Source organism: Pongo pygmaeus, chromosome X, assembly GCF_028885625.2.
Source record: "Pongo pygmaeus isolate AG05252 chromosome X, NHGRI_mPonPyg2-v2.0_pri, whole genome shotgun sequence".
Classification (NCBI taxonomy): domain Eukaryota; kingdom Metazoa; phylum Chordata; class Mammalia; order Primates; family Hominidae; genus Pongo; species Pongo pygmaeus.
In genome coordinates, this window is record NC_072396.2 from 109348552 (window position 1) to 109367830 (window position 19279).

Genomic DNA, 19279 nt, shown 5'->3' on the forward strand with positions numbered 1-19279 from the left:
CAGACCAGATCTCACTCTTCAACACTAAGGCAATATACACTTACCTGAGTATAGAGATATAGTATATACATTTTTAATATTTTATTACTGTTACCCTGATCCCGTCAGTGCCTTTCCTTTACTTCCTACAAGGAAAGTGGCTTGACCATGTTTCATATTTACATTATTACCTTTTACTCTCGAGCAAGAGATCTCTCTTCCTTTTAAGCTCAATCTAAAGCTTGCCACTTAAGTACCATGCACACTGTCCACACACAGGGCAACCTTTCCATACATACTGATTGTTGACTTACTGGCTGAAACCCTCAGATCAGTAGGGTCTGGACGTTTTCAATTTGCTCACATGAATCATTTTTTTAGTATAATGTTTTACCAATAGAAATAGATGACAGGAAGGCAATTTTACGAGGTGACAGTCCAAATAATAATATTGGCAATGCCAGTATTTTACAGCAGGGTACAAAGTCACAGAAAATTCTGATTTTTAAGCATTTAGGGAAGCTTCTATATTAGGTAATGTCACTATATACACACTCTGCTCAAATTTTGACTTTGATCCCACATGACATGAAACAAAGATTTAAAAAATCACTGCTGTTTCTAAATAAAATATAGTTTAATTTTACTTTTCATTATTTTAGAGACAGGTATAGCCAAGTTTGACTTCCTGGCATGTGGATGGGTGATCAGAAAAAAAGAGGTCAATGAAGGCTTCCCTGGTTTTTGCCTTTCACCACTTTGCTTGTTGTTATCTCAAATGGCAAGCCCAGAGAGGACCATTACAGCTTTTCTAGAGGTAAAACTCACTGTTTTTGACCAAGGCATTGGTCCCCATGAAATATCCATCCCCTTCTCCCACCCATCAGAGCTGGGCCTTTCTCCCAGCAGCATTGTTTTTAAAGCTGTCTTCCTCTGTAACTGCCCATCTCAGTAAGCATGCTTACTCAAGGGCTCAAAGGTCAAGTCAGATTGCTTCTGCTAGGTTTGTAGAGGATATTCAGTGATGGAAGTACAATTAATTTTGTATTAAAACCTTTCCTCTGGACTTACAGAGAAAAAAACTTTAATAGGCATAACACACGAAATCATGAAAATGTTAATATCTTTCCATAATCCTGCCAAATATAAAACCCAAATCCAATCAAACTGATTTAATGTTTTACTGAAAAAAAAAAGTTATGAAAACAATTTGTAGGACCAGAGAGATAAGTGTCTGGTTCCCTTCCTGGAATTATTCACCTTCCTTTCTAGTGCCCCCTCCTAGGGTCCCACTGCTCTCCCCTTTGATTTTTTTTCAGTTGGGCCCTATCCCAATTGTGTTTTTTATGCAGCTTGATGATCCTTTCCTCCCCCTCCTCCAGTCTCCACCCCATCCCCTAAGTTATTCCTAAAGGTACCACTGCCCACCTCCACCCCGATCTGTCCTTACTAACCCTCAGGTGCCTTGTCTAACAGACACAAAGGCAGGAAACCCCTTGGGTTCCTACCCCCTCACCACACAGTGTCTGCTCTCCTTTTCCCTTCTGTTCCAGAGGAAGAAGTGGCCTTTCCAAACCCATCCACCCAGTAAATTAACTTCTTTATATTGTTTTGTATTTCTGTGAACATTTAATTATTTTACTTTCACAAAACACAAGAATATAAACAAGTAAAGGCCCTCTATCTCATGCCCCCTACTCTACCTCACTCCACCCTATACCCTAACGTCCCACTGCCTACCATCATTTGACCCCTGAGCCTACCCTCCCTAGGTAACTCATAATGATTTTGCCCTCTAGTGGACATTTGGCAATATCTGGAGAGATTTTTCATTGTCACAATTTGGGTGGGGTGGGAAATGTACACTACTACTGGGCATCCAGTTAGTTGAGGCTAGGGATTTTGCTAAACAACCTACAATGCACAGGATGGCCCCCAGAAATAAAAAAGCATATGGCCCCAAATGTCAAGCATGCCAATATTGGGAAACCCTGCCCTAGAAGAATATAAACAAGCCCAGGAAGATTTTTGACAAGTACAAACTCTTTAATAACTAGTTAGGGAACTGGCCCCAAGTCCTGAATGACTGTCATAGATTCAACAGGAAACAACCTAATGTCACATCTAGCTGCTGCAGAGATGTCCCAGGGCCATGACAGCTTCTTAGTCACTAGGTCCACAGGCCCCAGGTGATGTCCAGGGCTCCTCCATTTGTGTCTCAATCTGGTTCAGGTCTAACTCCTCTCCATCCTTCCACCTGTGAGCTAAAACATACATGTACCCCCGATCAACACAGCTTACAGTCATCAAAGGGATAGAAGGAGACTAACCTGCCACCCACCTTTTGACCCCACCCACTCCTATCCTTCCCCACCTCACCCCTCCCTCTGAAAGTTGATTTCCCACTGGGATATGTTTCTGTTCTGTTTCACATTTCTAAATTCACTAAGAGCTTTGTAGCTAGATTTTCCTCCTGCATTTATCATGGTGGTGGGTTGGAAGAGAAATTCCCTCAGGATGATGGCACCGTGCTTTTGCCCATGGTCTAAACCAGGAAACCCTCTGAGCACTATCAGTTGCTGACTCACCTCCTTGGCAGTGGCAGTTCTCTGTTCAAATCTGACTGTCCCTGGTTCTGCTCACTTGGGATTGAGGAGGATTCTCCTGTCATAAGGGCTGTAGAGTCATAGTAGTCCTCGCCTGGAGCTGGTGCTGGCATCCTCTGTATGTAGCCCTGAAGGATTCCCTCAGGAGTAGCAAAGCACTGCCATGTCGATTTGAGTCAACCATAAACCTGGGGTTAACCCCAGGCCTGTTTTGATTGTTTGTCATGATATAACTCACTCAGAACATGAATGAACTTTCTATCCAGTTCATTCCCAGAGACTCCTGGAATGCAGGAATCTCCACTACTCAGCATACCCTGATGCAACTCCCCAGCTGGTTCGAACATATTATTTGATGGTCTCTTATTTGCAACTGCTCTCCTGGTACCAATTTCTGACATAAAAATAATCTGATGGGGAGGCGCCAAGATGACCAAATAGGAACAGCTCTGGTCCACAGCTCCCAGCGAGAACAATGAAGAAGGCAGGTGATTTCTGCATTTCTGCATTTCTAACTGAGGTACCCACTTCATCTCAATGGGACTGGTTAGGCAGTGGGTCCAACCCATGGAGGGCGAGCAGAGGCAGGGTGAGGCGTCACTTCACCCAGGAAGTGCAAGAGGCCAGGGATCTCACTCCCCAAGCCAAGGGAAGCTGTGAGGGACAGTGCTACCCAGCTGGGTTATTACGCATTTCCCACGGTTTTTGTAATCTGCAGATCAGGAGATTTCCCTTGTGTGCCTACACCACCAGGGCCCTGGGTTTCAAGCACAAAACTGGGCAGCTGTTTGGGCAGACACTGAGCTAGCTGCAGGAGTATTTTTTCAAACCCCAGTGGCACCTGGAACCCAAGCAAGACAGAACCGCTCACTCCCCTGGAAAGGGGGCTGAAGCCAGGGAGCCAAGTGGTCTCGCTCAGCAGGTCCCACTCTCAAGGAGCCCAGCAAGCTAAGAACCACTGGCTTGAAATTCTCGCTGCCAGCACAGCAGTCTGAAGTCAACCTGGGATGGTCAAGCTTGGTTGGGGGAGGGGTGTTCGCCATTACTGAGGCTTTAGTAGGCAGTTTTCCCCTGACAGTGCTAAGGAGGCTGGGAGGTATGGACTGGGCGAATTCACCACAGTGTGGCAAAGCGGCTGTGGCCAGGCTGCTTCTCTAGATTCCTCCTCACTAGGCAGGGCATCTCTGAGGGAAAAGTAAAAGCCCCTGTCAGGGACTTACAGACAAAACCCCCATCTCCCTGGGACAGAGCACCTCAGGGAAAGAGCGGCTGTGAGTGCAGCTTCAGTGGACTTAATTGTTCCTGCCTGCCGGCTCTGAAGAGAGCAGCTGATCCTGACAAGAGGGACTCTCCCAGCACAGCACACTAGCTCTGCTAAGGGACAGACTGCCTCTTCAAGTGGGTCCCGGACTCCCATGCCTTCTGACTGGGAGAAACCTCCTAACAAGGGTTGACAGACACCTCATACAGGAGAGCTCCAGCTGGCATCAGGTTGGTACCCTTCTGGGATGAAGCCTCCAGAGGAAGGAGCAGGCAGCAATTTTTGCTGTCCTGCAGCCTCCACTGGTGATAGCCAGGTGAAAAGGGTCTGGAGTGGACCTCCAGCAAACTGCAGCAGACCTGCAGAAAAGGGACCTGACTATTAGAAGAAAAACTAACAAACAGAAACCAACAAAATCAACATCAGTATCAAGGAGCCCCACACAAACACCCCATCCAAAAGTTATCAACCTCAAAGATTAAACGTGGATAAATCCACAGAGATGAGGAAAAATCAGCACAAAAATGCTGAAAATTCCAAAAGCCAGAATGCCTCTTCTCCAAGTGAATGCAACTCCTCTCCAGCAAGGGCACAAAACTGGATGGAGAATGAGATTGACAAATTGACAGAAGTAGGCTTCAGAAGGTGGGTAATAACAAACTCCTCTGAGCAAAAGGAGCATGTTCTAACCCAATGCAAATAAGCTAAGAACCTGATAAAAGGTTACAGAAACTGCTAACTAGAATAACCAGTTTAGAGAGGAACATAAATGACCTGATGGAGCTTAAAAACACAGCACAAGAACTTTGTGAAGCATACACAAGTTATCAATAGCCAAACTGATCAAGCAGAAGAAAGGATATGAGAGATTGAACATCAACTTACTGAAATAAGGCATGAAGACAAGATTAGAGAAAAAAGAATAAAAAGGAATGAACAAAGCCTTCAACAAATATGGGACTATGTGAAAAGACCAAACCTATGATTGATTGGTGTACCTGAAAGTGACGGGGAGAATGGAACCAAGTTGGAAAACACACTTCAGGACATTATCCAGGAGAAATTCCCCAACCTAGCAAGACAGGCCAACATTCAAGTTCAGGAAATATAGAGAACACCACTAAGATACTCTTCAAGAAGAGCAACCACAAGACACATAATTGTCAGATTCTCCAAGGTTGAAACGGAAAAAATATTAAGGGCAGCCAGAGAGAAAGGTCAGGTTACCTACAAAGGGAAGCCCATCAGACTAACAGCAGATCTCTCTGCAGAAACCCTACAAGCCAGAAGAGAGTGGGGGCCAATATTCAACATTCTTAAAGAAAAGAATTTTCAACCCAGAATTTCATATCCAGCCAAGCTAAGATTCAAAAGCAAAGGAGAAATAAAATCCTTTATAGACAAGCAAATGCTGAGGGATTTTGTCACCACCAGGCCCTGGCTTACAAGAGATCCTGAAGGAAGTACTAAATATGGAAAGGAAAAACCGGTACCAGCCACTGCAAAAACACACCAAAATATAAAGACCTCCCTGAATAAACTGCATCAACTAATGTGCAAAATAACCAGCCAGCATCATGACAGGATCAAATTCACACATAACAATACTAAACTTAAGTGTAAATGGGCTAAATGCCCCCAATTAAAAGATATAGACTGGCAAACTAGATAAAAAGTCAAATCCCATCAGAGGCCCATCTCATGTGCAAAGACACACATAGGCTCAAAATAAAGGGATGGAGGAATATTTACCAAGCAAATGGAAAGCAAAAAGAAGCAAGGGTTGCAATCCTAGTCTCTGATAAAACAGACTTTAAACCAACAAAGATAAAAAAAAAAAAAAGACAAGGGCATTATATAATGGTAAAGGGATCAATGCAACAAGAAGAGCTAACTATCCTAAATATACATGCACCCAATACAGGAGCACACAGATTCATGAAACAAGTTCTTAAAGACCTGCAAAGAGACTTAGACTTCCACACAGTAATAGTGGGAGACATTAACACCCCACTGTCAATATTAGACAGATCAATGAGACAGAAAATTAACAAAGATATTCAGGAACTGAACTCAGCTCTGAACCAAATGGACCTAATAGACATCTACAGAACTGTCCACCCCAAATCAACAGAATATACATTCTTCTCAGTGCCATATAGCACATATTCTAAAATTGACCACATAATTGGTAGTACAACACTCCCTAGCAAATGCAAAAGAATGGAAATCATAACAGTCTCTCGGACCACAGTGCAATCAAATTAGAACTCAGGGTTAAGAAACTCACTCAAAACCGCACAACTACATAGAAATTGAACAACCTTCTCCTGAATGACTACTGGGTAAATAACGAAATTAAGGCAGAAATGAAGAAATTCTTTGAAACCAATGAGAACAAAGAGACAATGTACCAGAATCTCTGGGACACAGCTGAAGCAGTGTTAAGAGGGAAATGTATAGCACTAAATGCTCACAACAGAAAGTTGGAAAGATCTGAAATCAACACACTAACATCACAATTAAAAGAACTAGAGAAGCAAGAGCAAACAAATTCAAAAGCTAGCAGAAGACAAGAAATAACTAAGATCAGAGCAGAACTGAAGGAGATAGAGACAGAAAAAACCCTTCAAAAAATCAATGAATCCAGGAGCTGGTTTTTTGAAAAGATTAACAAAACAGATGGACCACTAGCTGGACTAATGAAGAAGAAAAGAAAATAATCAAGTAGTCGCAATAAAAAATGATACAGGGGATATTACCACTGAAACCACAGAAATGCAAACTACCAACAGAGAATACTATAAACACCTCTACGCAAATAAACTGGAAAATCTAGAAGAAATGGATAAATTTCTGGACACATACACCCTCCCAAGACTAAACCAAGAAGAAGTTGAATCCCTGAATAGACCAATAACAAGTTCTGAAATTGAGGCAGTAATTAATAGTCTACCAACCAAAAAAAGCCGAGGACCAGACGGATTCACAGCCGAATTCTACCAGAGGTACAAAGAGGAGCTGGTACCATTTCTTCTGCAACTATTCCAATGAATGGAAAAAGAGGGAATCCTCTCTAACTCATTTTATGGGGGCAGCATCATCCTGAAACCAAAACTTGGCAGAGACACAACAAAAAGAGAAAATTTCAGGCCAATATCCCTGAAGAACATCGATGTGAAAATCCTCAAGAAAATACTGGCAAACAAAATCCAGCAGCACATCAAAAAGCTTATCCACCACGATCAAGTCAGCTTTATCCCTGGGATGCAAGCCTGGTTCAACATATGCAAATCAATAAATGTAATCCATCACATAAACAGAACCAACGACAAAAACCACATAATTATCTTAATATACACAGAAAAGGCTTTCGATAAAATTCAACACCCCTTCATGATAAAAACTCTGAATAAACTAGGTGGTGATGGAACATATCTCAAAATAATAAGAGCTATTTATGACAAACCCATAACCAATATCATACTGAATGGGCAAAAGGTGGAAGCATTCCCTTTGAAAACTCACATTAGACAAGGATGCCCTCTCACCACTCCTATTCAACACAGTGTTGGAAGTTCTGGCCAGGGCAATCAAGCAAGAGAAAGAAATGAAGCACATTCTAATAGGAAGAGAGGAAGTCAAATTGTCTCTGTTTGCAGACGACATGATTGTACGTTTAGAAAACCCCATCGTCTCAGCCCAAAAACCCCTTAAGCTGATAAGCAACTTCAGCAAAGTCTCAGGATACAAAAGCAATGTGCAAAAATCACAGGCATTCCTGTACACCAACAATAGTCAAGCAGAGAGCCAAATCATGAGTGAACTCCCATTCACAATTACTACAAAGAGAATAAAATACCTAGGAATACAACTTACAAGGGGCGTCTTCAAGGAGATCTACAAACCACTGCTCAAGAAAATAAGAGAGGACACAAATGGAAAAACATTCCATGCTCATGGATAGGAAGAATCAATATCACGAAAGTGGCTATACTGCCCAAAGTAATTTATAGATTCTGTGCTATTCCCATCAAGCTACCAGTTACTTTCTTCACTGAATTAGAAAAAAAAAACTACTTTAAATTTCATATGGAACCAAAAAAGAGCCCGCATAGCTAAGACAGTCCTAAGCAAAAAGAACAAAGCTGGAGGCATCACACTACCTGACTTCAAACTATATTACAAGGCTACAGTAACAAAAACAGCATGGTACTGGTACCAAAACAGATATATAGACCAATGGAATGGAACAGAGACCTCAGAAATAACACCACACATCTACATCCATCTGATCTTCAACAAACCTCACAAAAACAAGCAATGGAGAAAGAATTCCCTATTTAATAAATGGTGCTGGGAAAACTGGGTAGCCATATGCAGAAAACTGAAACTGGATCCCTTCCTTACACTTTATACAAAAATTAATTCAAGATGGATTAAAGACGTAAATGTTAGACCTAAAACCATAAAAACCCTAGAAGAAAACCTAGGCAATACCATTCAGGACATAGGCATGGGCAAGGACTTCATGTCTAAAACACCAAAAGCAATGGCAACAACAGCCAAAATTGACAAATGGGATCTAATTAAACTAAAGAGCTTCTGCACAGCAAAAGAAACTACCATCGGAGTGAACAGGCAACCTACAGAATGGGCGAAAATTTTTGCAATCTACTCATCTGACAAAGGGCTAATATCCAGAATCTACAATGAACTCAAACAAATTTACAAGAAAAAAACAACCCCATCAAAAAGTGGGTGAAGGATATGAACAGACACTTCTCAAAAGAAGACATTTATGCAGCCGACACATGAAAAAATGCTCATCATCACTGGCCATCAGAGAAATGCAAATCAAAACCACAATGAGATACCACCTCACACCAGTTAGAATGGCGATCATTAAAAAGTCAGGAAACAACAGGTGCTGGAGAGGATGTGGAGAAACAGGAACACTTTTACACTGTTGGTGGGACTGTAAACTAGTTCAACCATTGTGGAAGTCAGTGTGGCGATGCGTCAGGGATGTAGAACTAGAAATACCATTTGACCCAGCCATCCCATTACTGGGTGTATACCCAAAGGATTATAAAACATGCTGCTATAAAGACACATGCACACGTATGTTTATTGCGGCACTATTCACAATAGCAAAGACTTGGAACCAACCCAAATGTCCAACAATGATAGACTGGATTAAGAAAATGTGGCACATATACACCATAGAATACTATGCAGCCATAAAAAGAATGAGTTCATGTTCTTTGCAGGGACATGGATGAAGCTGGAAGCCCTCATTCTCAGCAAACACAGGAACGGAAAACCAAACACTGCATATTCTCACTCATAAGTGTGAGGTGAAAAATGAGAACACATAGACACAGGGAGGAGGACATCACACACTGGGGCCTGTCAGGGGATGGGGTGTGAGGAGAGGGAGAGCATTAGGACAAATACCTAACACATGCAGAGCTTAAAACCTAGATGATGGGTTGATAGGTACAGCAAGCCACCATGGCACATGTATACCTATGTAACAAACCTACACGTTCTGCACATGTATCCCAGAACTTAAAGTTAAAAAAAAAATCTGTCCACCCACTCAAGTTAGCTAAAGAAAATAGGTTCTGTGTAAAGGGGATTTTCACGTAGCACAACTGTAGGAAGTGAAAAGTGGTTGTGCTGCTGCTCTCTCCATCTCTCTGGAGTCACAGGATGATTCCTCTGTGCCTGTCTGCTCCCTGGAACCACGTACCAGTGACTCCCAAAGACACTTGCCTCTGGAAAGCACCCAGTTCTATTCCCCCACAGCCAGGGCCAAGCATCAGCAGTGGTCTCAGCATCCATGGCTTTGGTCCTGGCACCAACTCCAAGTGGCCTACTGCTTCATTGCTCAACATCATAGAATCGGCCTCTCTGTTCAGAGTGTCTAGCATGAAAATCCATTTGGCTCTGGATGGGTCAAATATCCACTCCTGCTCCAATCATCTAAGGCCTAGATGCGAGTAGAGGGTGGGGTGTTATATACATGGTTGCCTTTTTTACCAGACACTAGGGCAGGGAGAGAGAGAGAGAGCGAGACATACACAAATAAAAGCTGCAGCATTTCTGGGGTATTGAGTGCTAGTGCTCTGGAATACAAAGGGGGTCACCACAACATGTCTGTCTCTCTGTGTCTCTCTCTCCCCACCCCAATCTATACCTCCCCTGGCCACCATTCCACTTCTACGCCTCTTTCACAACCCCTACTTTCCTCCCCCTCCTCCAGTCACCACCCCTATCGCTGAAGTTATTCGTAAAGGTACCATTGTCTCACCTCCTTCCCCCACTCTTCCCAGCCTTCTTCCCCTACCACCCCGGCCCCCGCCACCACAAGCCCGCCCTCTGAAAATTAATTCGCCATCGAGATATGCATGCTTCGGTTCTATTTTGCATTTCTGCACTCAGTGAGGTTTTTGCAGCCAGATTCCCCTCCCACAGTCGAAGCAAGTATCCCTCCGTGAAAAATTCACAGCGTTACACCAAGGGCAGTCCCAGTCCCCTGGCCTGCGATATACTGGAGGTCTTCTTTGCTGATGAGGTTCAGAGTATCTCCTGTCTCTTGGGTATTCCTGAGGGTCTATTCTGTGGGGCCCCCCATCAGACCACAGGCTAGTATCAAAGGCCCCCCAGTCGGAAGGCAGCTGGGGCGGAACTGGTGCTGTGACTGTTGCTTGTGGAGGGGATATAGTGGGTACGCCTGAGAAGGAGGAAAAAGGGCTTGAGTATGAGTATGTGAATGAGGCAGGGAGCTGGACAGGAAGAGGTTCTGGTGAGGCTCTGGACCAGGGGTTCGTGGTTCCAGAGAAATAAGATGAGGCTGTTTCGACCGACCTGAGATCTCCCTCCTTCTGCCCCCAATAGGTGTAATTTTCCTGATCAGCATCTCCAAGGAGCTGCAGGAGGATTCTCTCCAGCCCCTCTGTGGTCTCCATGGAGGCAGCCCCGGCCTCCACGTGGGGGGACTGGGTCTCCATGGGGGCAGCCCCAGCCTCCACAGGGGGAGCCATGGCCTCCACAGGGGCAGCCACAACCTCCACATCCCTCTGCTCTTCTTCTGCTCCTTTTCCTCCAGCAGCACCAGCAGCAGCCACCGCCGCCTCTTCTTCCTCCTCACCTGCTCCTTCTGTGCAAACCCTTCCGGCAGTGGCCAGGTCTGGCCACCCTGCCCCCTGCTCCCACTCATGGGGAGACACCAGCTCCTGGAGAGAAGTGAGCAGGGCTGAGGTGTGTTCTGGGGGCAAGGCGGGAGCACTAAGCAGGGTAGGACGGAGCTACCAGGTGGGAAGGGCGGGGCAGGGCGAAGCCATGGAGCAGGGTGGAGAGGGGTGGGAATGGGGTGGGGCAGTGGTACTGGTCAGGGCCCAATTGAGGGATCTTACTGCATGGAGCGGCTTCCAACTTACCTTGTCTCGCTCTTTCTGCACCTCCACGAGGGTGGTCTGGGCCATTCTTAGCCGGGAGGCCGCCTCCTTGCGTTCCGTCTCCTGCTGCTCCCTGAGCTCCTTCAGGTCTGACGCCAAGGCCTGTGCGGCTGATTTGTGCAGTTTGGCGAAGCCGTGCAGCCACTGCACCCTGTGCCTTTGTAGCTGTGCCTGCCTGCGGGCAAAGCGCACGCCCAAGGCCAGGCTGCCCCAGGTGCAGGCCTCTTTGACCTCACTGGGCACCTCGCTGTCCTCCAGTATGGCCCTCAGCTTGTCTTCCACCTCCTCCCAGGATAAGGATATATTCTCAAGATAGAACTCGGGGCCTTCCGTGTGCCTGGCCATTTTCTCGTTGATGAAGGCCACCACGTTGCTATGCCGGAACCCATTACTGGGGTCATCAGGTCTCAAGGCCATGATCGCCTCGGGGTTTAACGGTTTCACTAGCCCTGTGTGGATGGAGCAGCCAATAGGTTCCTTTCCTCCCCCTTAGCTCCTCTCCTCATCCGTCTTCTCCCGCCCTCTTGTCCCCGCCCTCCCCGCTCTGACAAGACCCTCATAATGACCCCCTGACCGGCTTGTCCTACCCTAGGACACCTCCCACCAGGCCTCACCTCTTCAGCCAGGGCCAGAGGAAGTACAGGCCAACCCCGCTGTCTTAACACGCCCGAAGAGAGAGGAGGATCTCTCTCCCTCTTAAGGTTCAGGGGAAAGGAAGACTCAGGGCCAACGTCGGCTTTTACTCTGGGACTGTTCCAATTTCCAGAGACACCAGGGGTGGAAGGGAGTGAGTGAGGAAGGCCCCTCCCACTCCATTGGGATGTAAGGGAACATGCCACATGGTTGGGAGCCCATAAAGGTCGGAAGAAACAGGATTGGTCAGAGAAGACTTAGAACCAAGAAAATTAAGCCCTTATAATCAAGTCAAAAAAGTCCCATTTATCCCTCCCTCTTGACAATGGTTTGTCCCACGCCAACGGCTAGTAGGGACCCTCCTAGAGGTTGAAGGGGGAATAATGGGTATGTTCTAGAACATGAAAAAGACCCCCAACCCATGAAAATTCTGCAGCTCCTTTTCCAGACTTCTAAATCCTAGTATACAGGTTAGTGACCTTTTTCTGAAACGGGCAGTATAGCAGGCATTTGAGCCTTTGTGGGCAACAGATTATCCCAACTACTTGTAGCACAAAAGCAGCCATAAATAATACCTGAAGAAATGACCATGGCCATGTTCTAATAAAAGTTCATTTATAAAACCAGGCAGTTGGCATGATTTGGCCTGTAGATGTCAAACTCCCAATCTAGATTCACATTTCATACATGTCCTACAGACACACACAATCAGAATGTTCATGATATGACTCCCCCTTTTCCCTGTTAAAAACGTTAGACAAAGCTAACAGTTTGTTTACACACAAACAACAACAACAACAAAAAAAAAACAAAAAACGAGTCATGAATTTGTCAGTACTCAGAACCAGAAGAGTTTCAGAGAGCTATTCCCAGCAACATGAGAAGTGAATTTTTATAGGCTGAGTTTGGACACAAAAGAGAAAAATCACCTGATTGGCTACAGCAAGGCATTTGCCTTATTTGGACGTGGTCTCATCACTTGACTGTCTGTAATTAGCTGGAGCCTGGCTAGTTGTGTTTGGCTGAAATTAGGCTGTCTTTTATACAGCTTATGTTAAGTTTCAGTCTGTTTACATGCTAAGTTAGTTTGCGGTTTGTTAGATAGGAACTCAAAGTTTGGAAACAGCTTCAAACTAATGACCTCTTGCTTATTTTAATATATGCAGGAGATGATTCCCCTCCTAAATTCCTATGTTGCCCAATACAGAAACCTCAAAATCAAATTTTTAAGTTACCTACCCTTCATACCGATCCTTAAAAACAAGTCAACTAAGAGACAAAATCTTGTTGCTGTGACCTCAGAAACTTCTAAGACATCCGTGCCCACTTAGGGAATGTCCATGTTGCTTCTCAAATAATCTTCCTGTCTTTAATTTCTTCATAATCCCTAATCATTTCCTAACCTTTCCTATGATCATGTTTCTCTTAAGCTTAAAATCATTTGCTGGATCCTTGTGACACACTCCTTGTCCTGACATTGGAATCTCACCCCAGGATACCATTCTAATTTAACTCTCTCCACTCTGTTATCCACCATCATTTATGTACCTAAGGGACTAAGCCATACAGGGATACACTGATTTTGGGGTTCTAAGTTACTTTCCCTTCTGAAAAATCAGAGCATTCATTTTTTATTATATGGGCATTATGTTCTATTCTATGAACTACATTTAAAAAGACAATATTTCTTCTCTAAGGGTCCTATGTCAGATAATTAGAGAGGAAAAAGACAGTAAATCAAGCATTAAAATATTACCTAAGAAGGTAGTTAAACCCCAGAGGCATGAAGTCCCACCATTTAAATGCTGCTTTTAGATGCTGTCTTGTGATTTCTTTCCTTCTCAGCTTGTATATTTTATTTATCAGCCATCAGTGGAAAGGGTTCATGGTTTGGCTTATTCTAGAGTGACTTCTATAGAAAAAGCATCCAGAAGATAATGTAGAAAAGAGAATGGTGAGGAAAGGGGGAGAGACTGGAGTCAGGAAGACCCATTAGGGAGATGCTAAAGCAATTCAAGAAGTAAACTAAAGCAGTGGAAATAGGGATGGAGAGAAGAGTGTAGAGAGCCATTTGGTAGATAGAATGCATAGGGATGTCAGGGACAAGGATGAGGGAATGCTGAGGATAATGCCCAGGTTTCTGGTATAGGGGACTAAGTAGATAGCCCTGTTATTGACTTAGATGGAGAATGAAGAAGAATTTTTTGGGATGAGTTCACCTTTAGACATATTAACATTAAAATACCTGTTGGGGCCATGTGCGGTGGCTCACACCTGTAATCCTAGCACTTTGGGAGGCTGAGGTGGATGGATCACCTGAGGTCAGGAGGTGGAGACCAGCCTAGCAAACATGGCAAAATCCTGTGTCTACTAAAAATACAAAACTTAGCTGGGGGTAATGGCGCACGCCTGTAGTCCCAGCTACTTGGGAGGCTGAGGCACAAGAATCGCTTGTACCTGTGAGGCAGAGGTTGCAGTGAGCCGAGATCATGCCACTGCACTCCAGCCTGGGCAACAGAGCGAGACTCAGTCTCAAAAAAAAAAAAAAATACCTGTTGGGCATTCTGGTGGAGATACTCAGTAGGCAGTTTGATATATGAGTCTAGAACTTAGGAGAGACATCAGAGCTGAAGATGTAGTATTGAGAGGTGAAAGCTGTATTTATAGCAGCGGTTGAAATAACTCAGGGACAGAATATGGAGCAAGAAGAGTAGAGGGCTGAGGACAGAACCGTGGCCTGCCTTCATGGATCTCCTCCTTTCTACAACTGTGTGCTACCATTGGTGATTTTATAGTTGTCCCCCTTACTCCTTTGTGTTCTTGTCTACTAAGTTCAGAACATCTTTTACCTTATCTCTTTTATTCCCTCTGTAATACTTTAAACATGAGCTTCAGTTTGTGATTAGTTGTCTCTTTATACTGCCATTCTCCCACTTCCACTTATAAACACTTTTAGGAAATTAAAAGTAAATTGTTTCTTTTAGCAGCCTGGAGGAGGGAGAAAGTGAAGACAGAGAAACCTGTTAGGAGATTCCTTCAACAGTGCAGACAAAACATGATTAGGGCTTAAACTGTGGCAGGACCTCGATGAGATGTCAGATGACAAGAGATTTTTGACATACAGTTAGCATGACTTGTTAACCAATTGTATTAATATATGAGAAATAAATATGGGTGTTGGAGTGGAAAATGATTTTGAGGCATTTGACTTGAGAAACTAGGTTTTGTGACAAGTGATGCCTCAAATCATAATAGATATGAGGAAAAACAGACTATAGAGAGGAGATAATAAATGCAGTTTTGGATTGACAAATGCCTTTGTGATAGTTATATTGAATTATAGTTGAATGGCTATACTGGGCTGGAAGTTAGGTGAGAGGACAAAACTAGAGATATGTATTATAAGTTTGGGTGTTTTCAGTGCTCAGTTTGTGGCTAAGACCTCGTGCTTCAATAAAATTGCTGGAGATGAAGGTTGGAAGGAGAGAGAATAAGCAGGACAAAAAAAACAGAGGAAGGAATCCCAAGGTCTTGGAAAGGGTAGCAAATACCTTTAGGGATAGGATAAGGGAGAACAAGCAATAGGAGTAGTCAGAGAAGTAGACAATCAAAAAAGGGAGATATTTTAGACCTAAGGAGAGATTTGGAAGGTAAAAAGAGTGTTACTAGTTTCATATAATGCACAGAGGTTACATAGGATGAGGGTGAACAAAAGGTCATTAGATTTAGCTAATAAGATATCCTTAGTGATTCAAGTGATGAGAATCAATAGAATGGTGAGGCAGGTGCCAGATGATAGGGGATCACAGAATGAACTTAGAGGAACAAGTAGAAATTTTGAATACCGACTAGTCTTTCAAGATCTCTGACACAGTAGAGAATTCTACCACCAGGAGTCAGAAAATAGATCATGGAAGCATAGGATATGACAGCTTATTTGGTGAGACAACTAAGTTATACAATTTTCAACACAAAGACAGGGAAAATAATCTGGTATATAATACTGTATGAAGAAAGGTAATCATATGTAAAGAAAACTCTGTGTTTTGAAGAGTTTGCATTGTGACCCAGGAAATAAGGCCAAACCTTTGTGAATTCTATGATAATACTATGAAATAACATTGACAGATGCAAAAATATCAGTGTAATCTGATATTTATAGAGAAAGAGTGAGGAAGTGAGAAATAGTTATTAGAGTCAGTGAAATTGGTTGGGGAAGGATTTCTGGAGGAGAGTTATGTTCTTGTTCTTAATAGAAACATCGGGGTTCTCCAAAGATTTATGAATACCTTTCTGGTTGTAGTATGATGTGTCTCAGATTACCATTCTTAAAATTGTCTTCATCCAAACAAGAAGGCAGGAATTACTCATACTATGATGTGGACAATGGTGGTGTCAGCGAACCTTTCAAATTTACCTTCGTTATTACCTTACCTTTATCCACATCCTCAATCATTGGTAGTCAGATTTTGAACAAGCTGCCTGTACCCTTAGGTGGCATATTGCAATTGCCTTTCCCTTAGGAATGGTGACATGAGCTCACCATTAGAATGATCCACAATTCTTAGTTATATATAAATGGATTGCTACATATATATGTACTGTATACTTTTTTCTTGAGTAGGTTTCTAACTTTAATGCACAGCCTCCAAATAAATTATAGTTTGCTTTGAATTCAAGGTGAATAATATTTTGATGACAAAAAATGTATTTTGAGTGAGTAGTTTTTAAAATATACATAATGTTTACTATAACCTTGTCCACGAGCTACTTTTTTAAAAAACAATAACAAGAAGAAAACAAAACATCTTTGATTCACTTTATGGGTTGGGTTGGGAATCGGTAGATAGTGTGATAATAGTGGTGATGATGTTAAAGGAAATTAATTTTTATTGAATACTTAGTATATGCCAGGCACTGTGCTATGAGCTTTAAATGAACTATCTCATTGTTAGGAGAGAATTCTCCATGGTGCTCTTGCATTTTTTACGTGTCTGTGAGCAGAGTATCCCTTGCCCTGGATTATCTTTTCAAAGGTGTATGTATAGAGAACAGACTTTTATTTATTTTTTTTTATTTTATTTTTCTGAGACAGAGTCTCCTCTGTCACCCAGGCTGGAGTATAATGGCATGATCTCGGCTCACTGCAACCTCCGCCTTTCAGTTTCAAGTGATTCTCCCATCTCAGCCTACCAAGTAGCTGGGATTACAGGCTCCCACCATCATACTCAGCTAATTTTTGTAGAGACAGGGTTTCACCATGTTGGCCAGGCTGGTCTTGAACTCCTGACCCTCAGGTGATCTGCCTGCCTCGGCCTCCCAAAGTGTTGGGATTACAGGCGTGAGCCACCGTGCCTGGCCAGAGAATAGCCTTAGAAGATAGAAATACTGTCTATCTCTAGAGCAAAAGGCAGGTTTGCTTATAGCCTTGGAAAATACTGTTAGTATCTGCCTCTGGAACAAAGGGCAGACATGCTTATGGCCCATTATAAGAAATTTGTGTTTCTTAAGCTTGGGGTTCTTCTGTAATACAACCCAATACTTCTACAAGTATCACCTGATCCTCTTTGTATTATCCTATGGGAATTGAGTTTGTGTAAGCAACACAAATACTGATACTTTGGCTACTGTCATTGCTCCAATTAACTGTTTATTATTTCTGACCTAGGATTCTGGTGTCTTCTACCAGCTTCCATGAAACTGGCAGGCTAAATTTTTAGTGCATAAGTAAGGTAAAATCTCAGACCCTTTGCCATTCTTTCTTTTCCTTTTTTTTTTTTTTTTTTTTTGATACAGAGTCTCACTCTGTTGCTCAGGCTGGAGTGCAATGGTATGATCTCAGCTCACTGCAACCTCCGCCTCCTGGGTTCAAGTGATTCTTGTGCCTCAGCCTCCTAAGTAGCTGGGATTACAAGAGCGTACCACCATGCCAGCTGTTTTTTTGTTTTGTATTTTTAGTAGAGACAGAGTTTTGTTATGTTGGCCAGGCTGGTCTCGAACTCCTGTCCACAAGTGATCCACCCGCTTGGCCACCCAAAGTGCTGGGAATACAGGTGTGAGCCACTGGGCCCAGCCCCCTTTACCATTCTTAACACTTGCATAATAAAACAACCCTATAAAGATAGCTGCTTTTATTATTCTCATTCCACATATACCAAAAACTGAGATTTACTCACCCATGCAAAGATCCATAGGTAAGACATTATAGAGCTGGGATTTGAACCCAAGTCTAACTCTAAAAGCTGCATTATCAAGCAGTAAGCTACTCAAGTCCTTGGATTAACCTTTTATCTGACTGCATCATGAACTATAAGAAAGTTATGCTTAAATAATTCTGGGTTGCAGATTACCAGTGTCATGTCAAAGGCTGAATGTTCATGTCAGCAGGAGATAAGAACAGTTAAAAAATTATGATATGTTTATGCCCCCACAAATCCTTGTTTGTTTAATTACCAGGTTTATACCTTATGAAAAAAATGTACATAAACTTAAAACCTATTATATTGACATATTTACAGGCTAGAGATATCATCTATGAATGATGGCATTATTTGTTTTGTTTTGTTTTGTTTTTAAAAAAAACAACTTAATAAAACAAAAATCCCTGAGCTCTTTACAACTGTACAAGCCTAGAAGTAAGATGATTTACTTAAAGACTAAAAGTGACAAAAATGAGTTCATTCAATAGATCCTGTATCCCCAAACTTCTTCTTAGTAGCATAGATATTTTTATCCTTATATTAGGTTTACATCTGCTTTTCAATGTATATAAACAGCGTGGCACATAGCAGGTGCCCATTAAATGTCATTTGAATGATTCTAAAGGGTTGCGGGTCTTCATAGAATGATAATATTAATACACAGTTCAGGGCTTTGGCCATCTTGGTCTTTTAATGCATTAACATTGCAAGTTTGCAGTTTTATGTAATTATTTATGCAGACATCTGAAAGTCCCCTTTCCAATCAAGCTTAAAAGATTTTTCAATAAAACTTTCTTCTTTTTATTTTTTTAATATTTGCAATTTAAACTTTTTTAAATAAGGTAAAATATACATATGTAATTTACCATCCTTACCATTTTAAATGTACAGTTCAGCTGTAATAAATACATGTATATTCTTTTTTCCCCCTTATCCCCCTTTACTAGAAAACCTTATTTTTCTAATGATTTTTGAGAAATAGAACTTATCAAAGGGCTTGAGATCTTGTTTGTTTATTCATTTGTTTTCCTTCCTTGAATTTGCTACAGTATCAGTTGCTAGTTCTTATGTTTTAACGTCGGTCTTATTCAATGACTATAGATTGATTAATTGATGTTATATGTAGCAAATCAG

At 42.6% G+C, this 19279-nt stretch overlaps 2 protein-coding genes across 3 annotated transcripts in view; one reads left to right on the top strand and one right to left on the bottom strand.

Annotated features, from left to right (window-relative positions):
• Positions 1–19279, top strand: part of IL1RAPL2 (interleukin 1 receptor accessory protein like 2) — a 662085-nt gene that overhangs the window by 98000 nt on the left and 544806 nt on the right. The gene's annotated exons all lie outside the window — the stretch shown is intronic.
• TEX13A (testis expressed 13A) lies at positions 8956–12027 on the bottom strand. Of its 2 annotated transcripts, XM_054472441.1 has the most exons (3): positions 11927–12026; positions 11295–11761; positions 8966–11090 (listed from the first exon to the last, which is right to left on the bottom strand). In XM_054472441.1, the coding sequence occupies exons 2-3, from the start codon at positions 11727–11729 to the stop codon at positions 10293–10295; spliced, it is 1233 nt and encodes a 410-aa protein (XP_054328416.1). In that variant the 5' UTR covers positions 11730–11761; positions 11927–12026; the 3' UTR covers positions 8966–10292. The 2 variants fall into 2 exon arrangements, with proteins under 2 accessions (XP_054328417.1, XP_054328416.1); XM_054472442.1 differs by having other exon boundaries at positions 8956–11090; positions 11295–12027.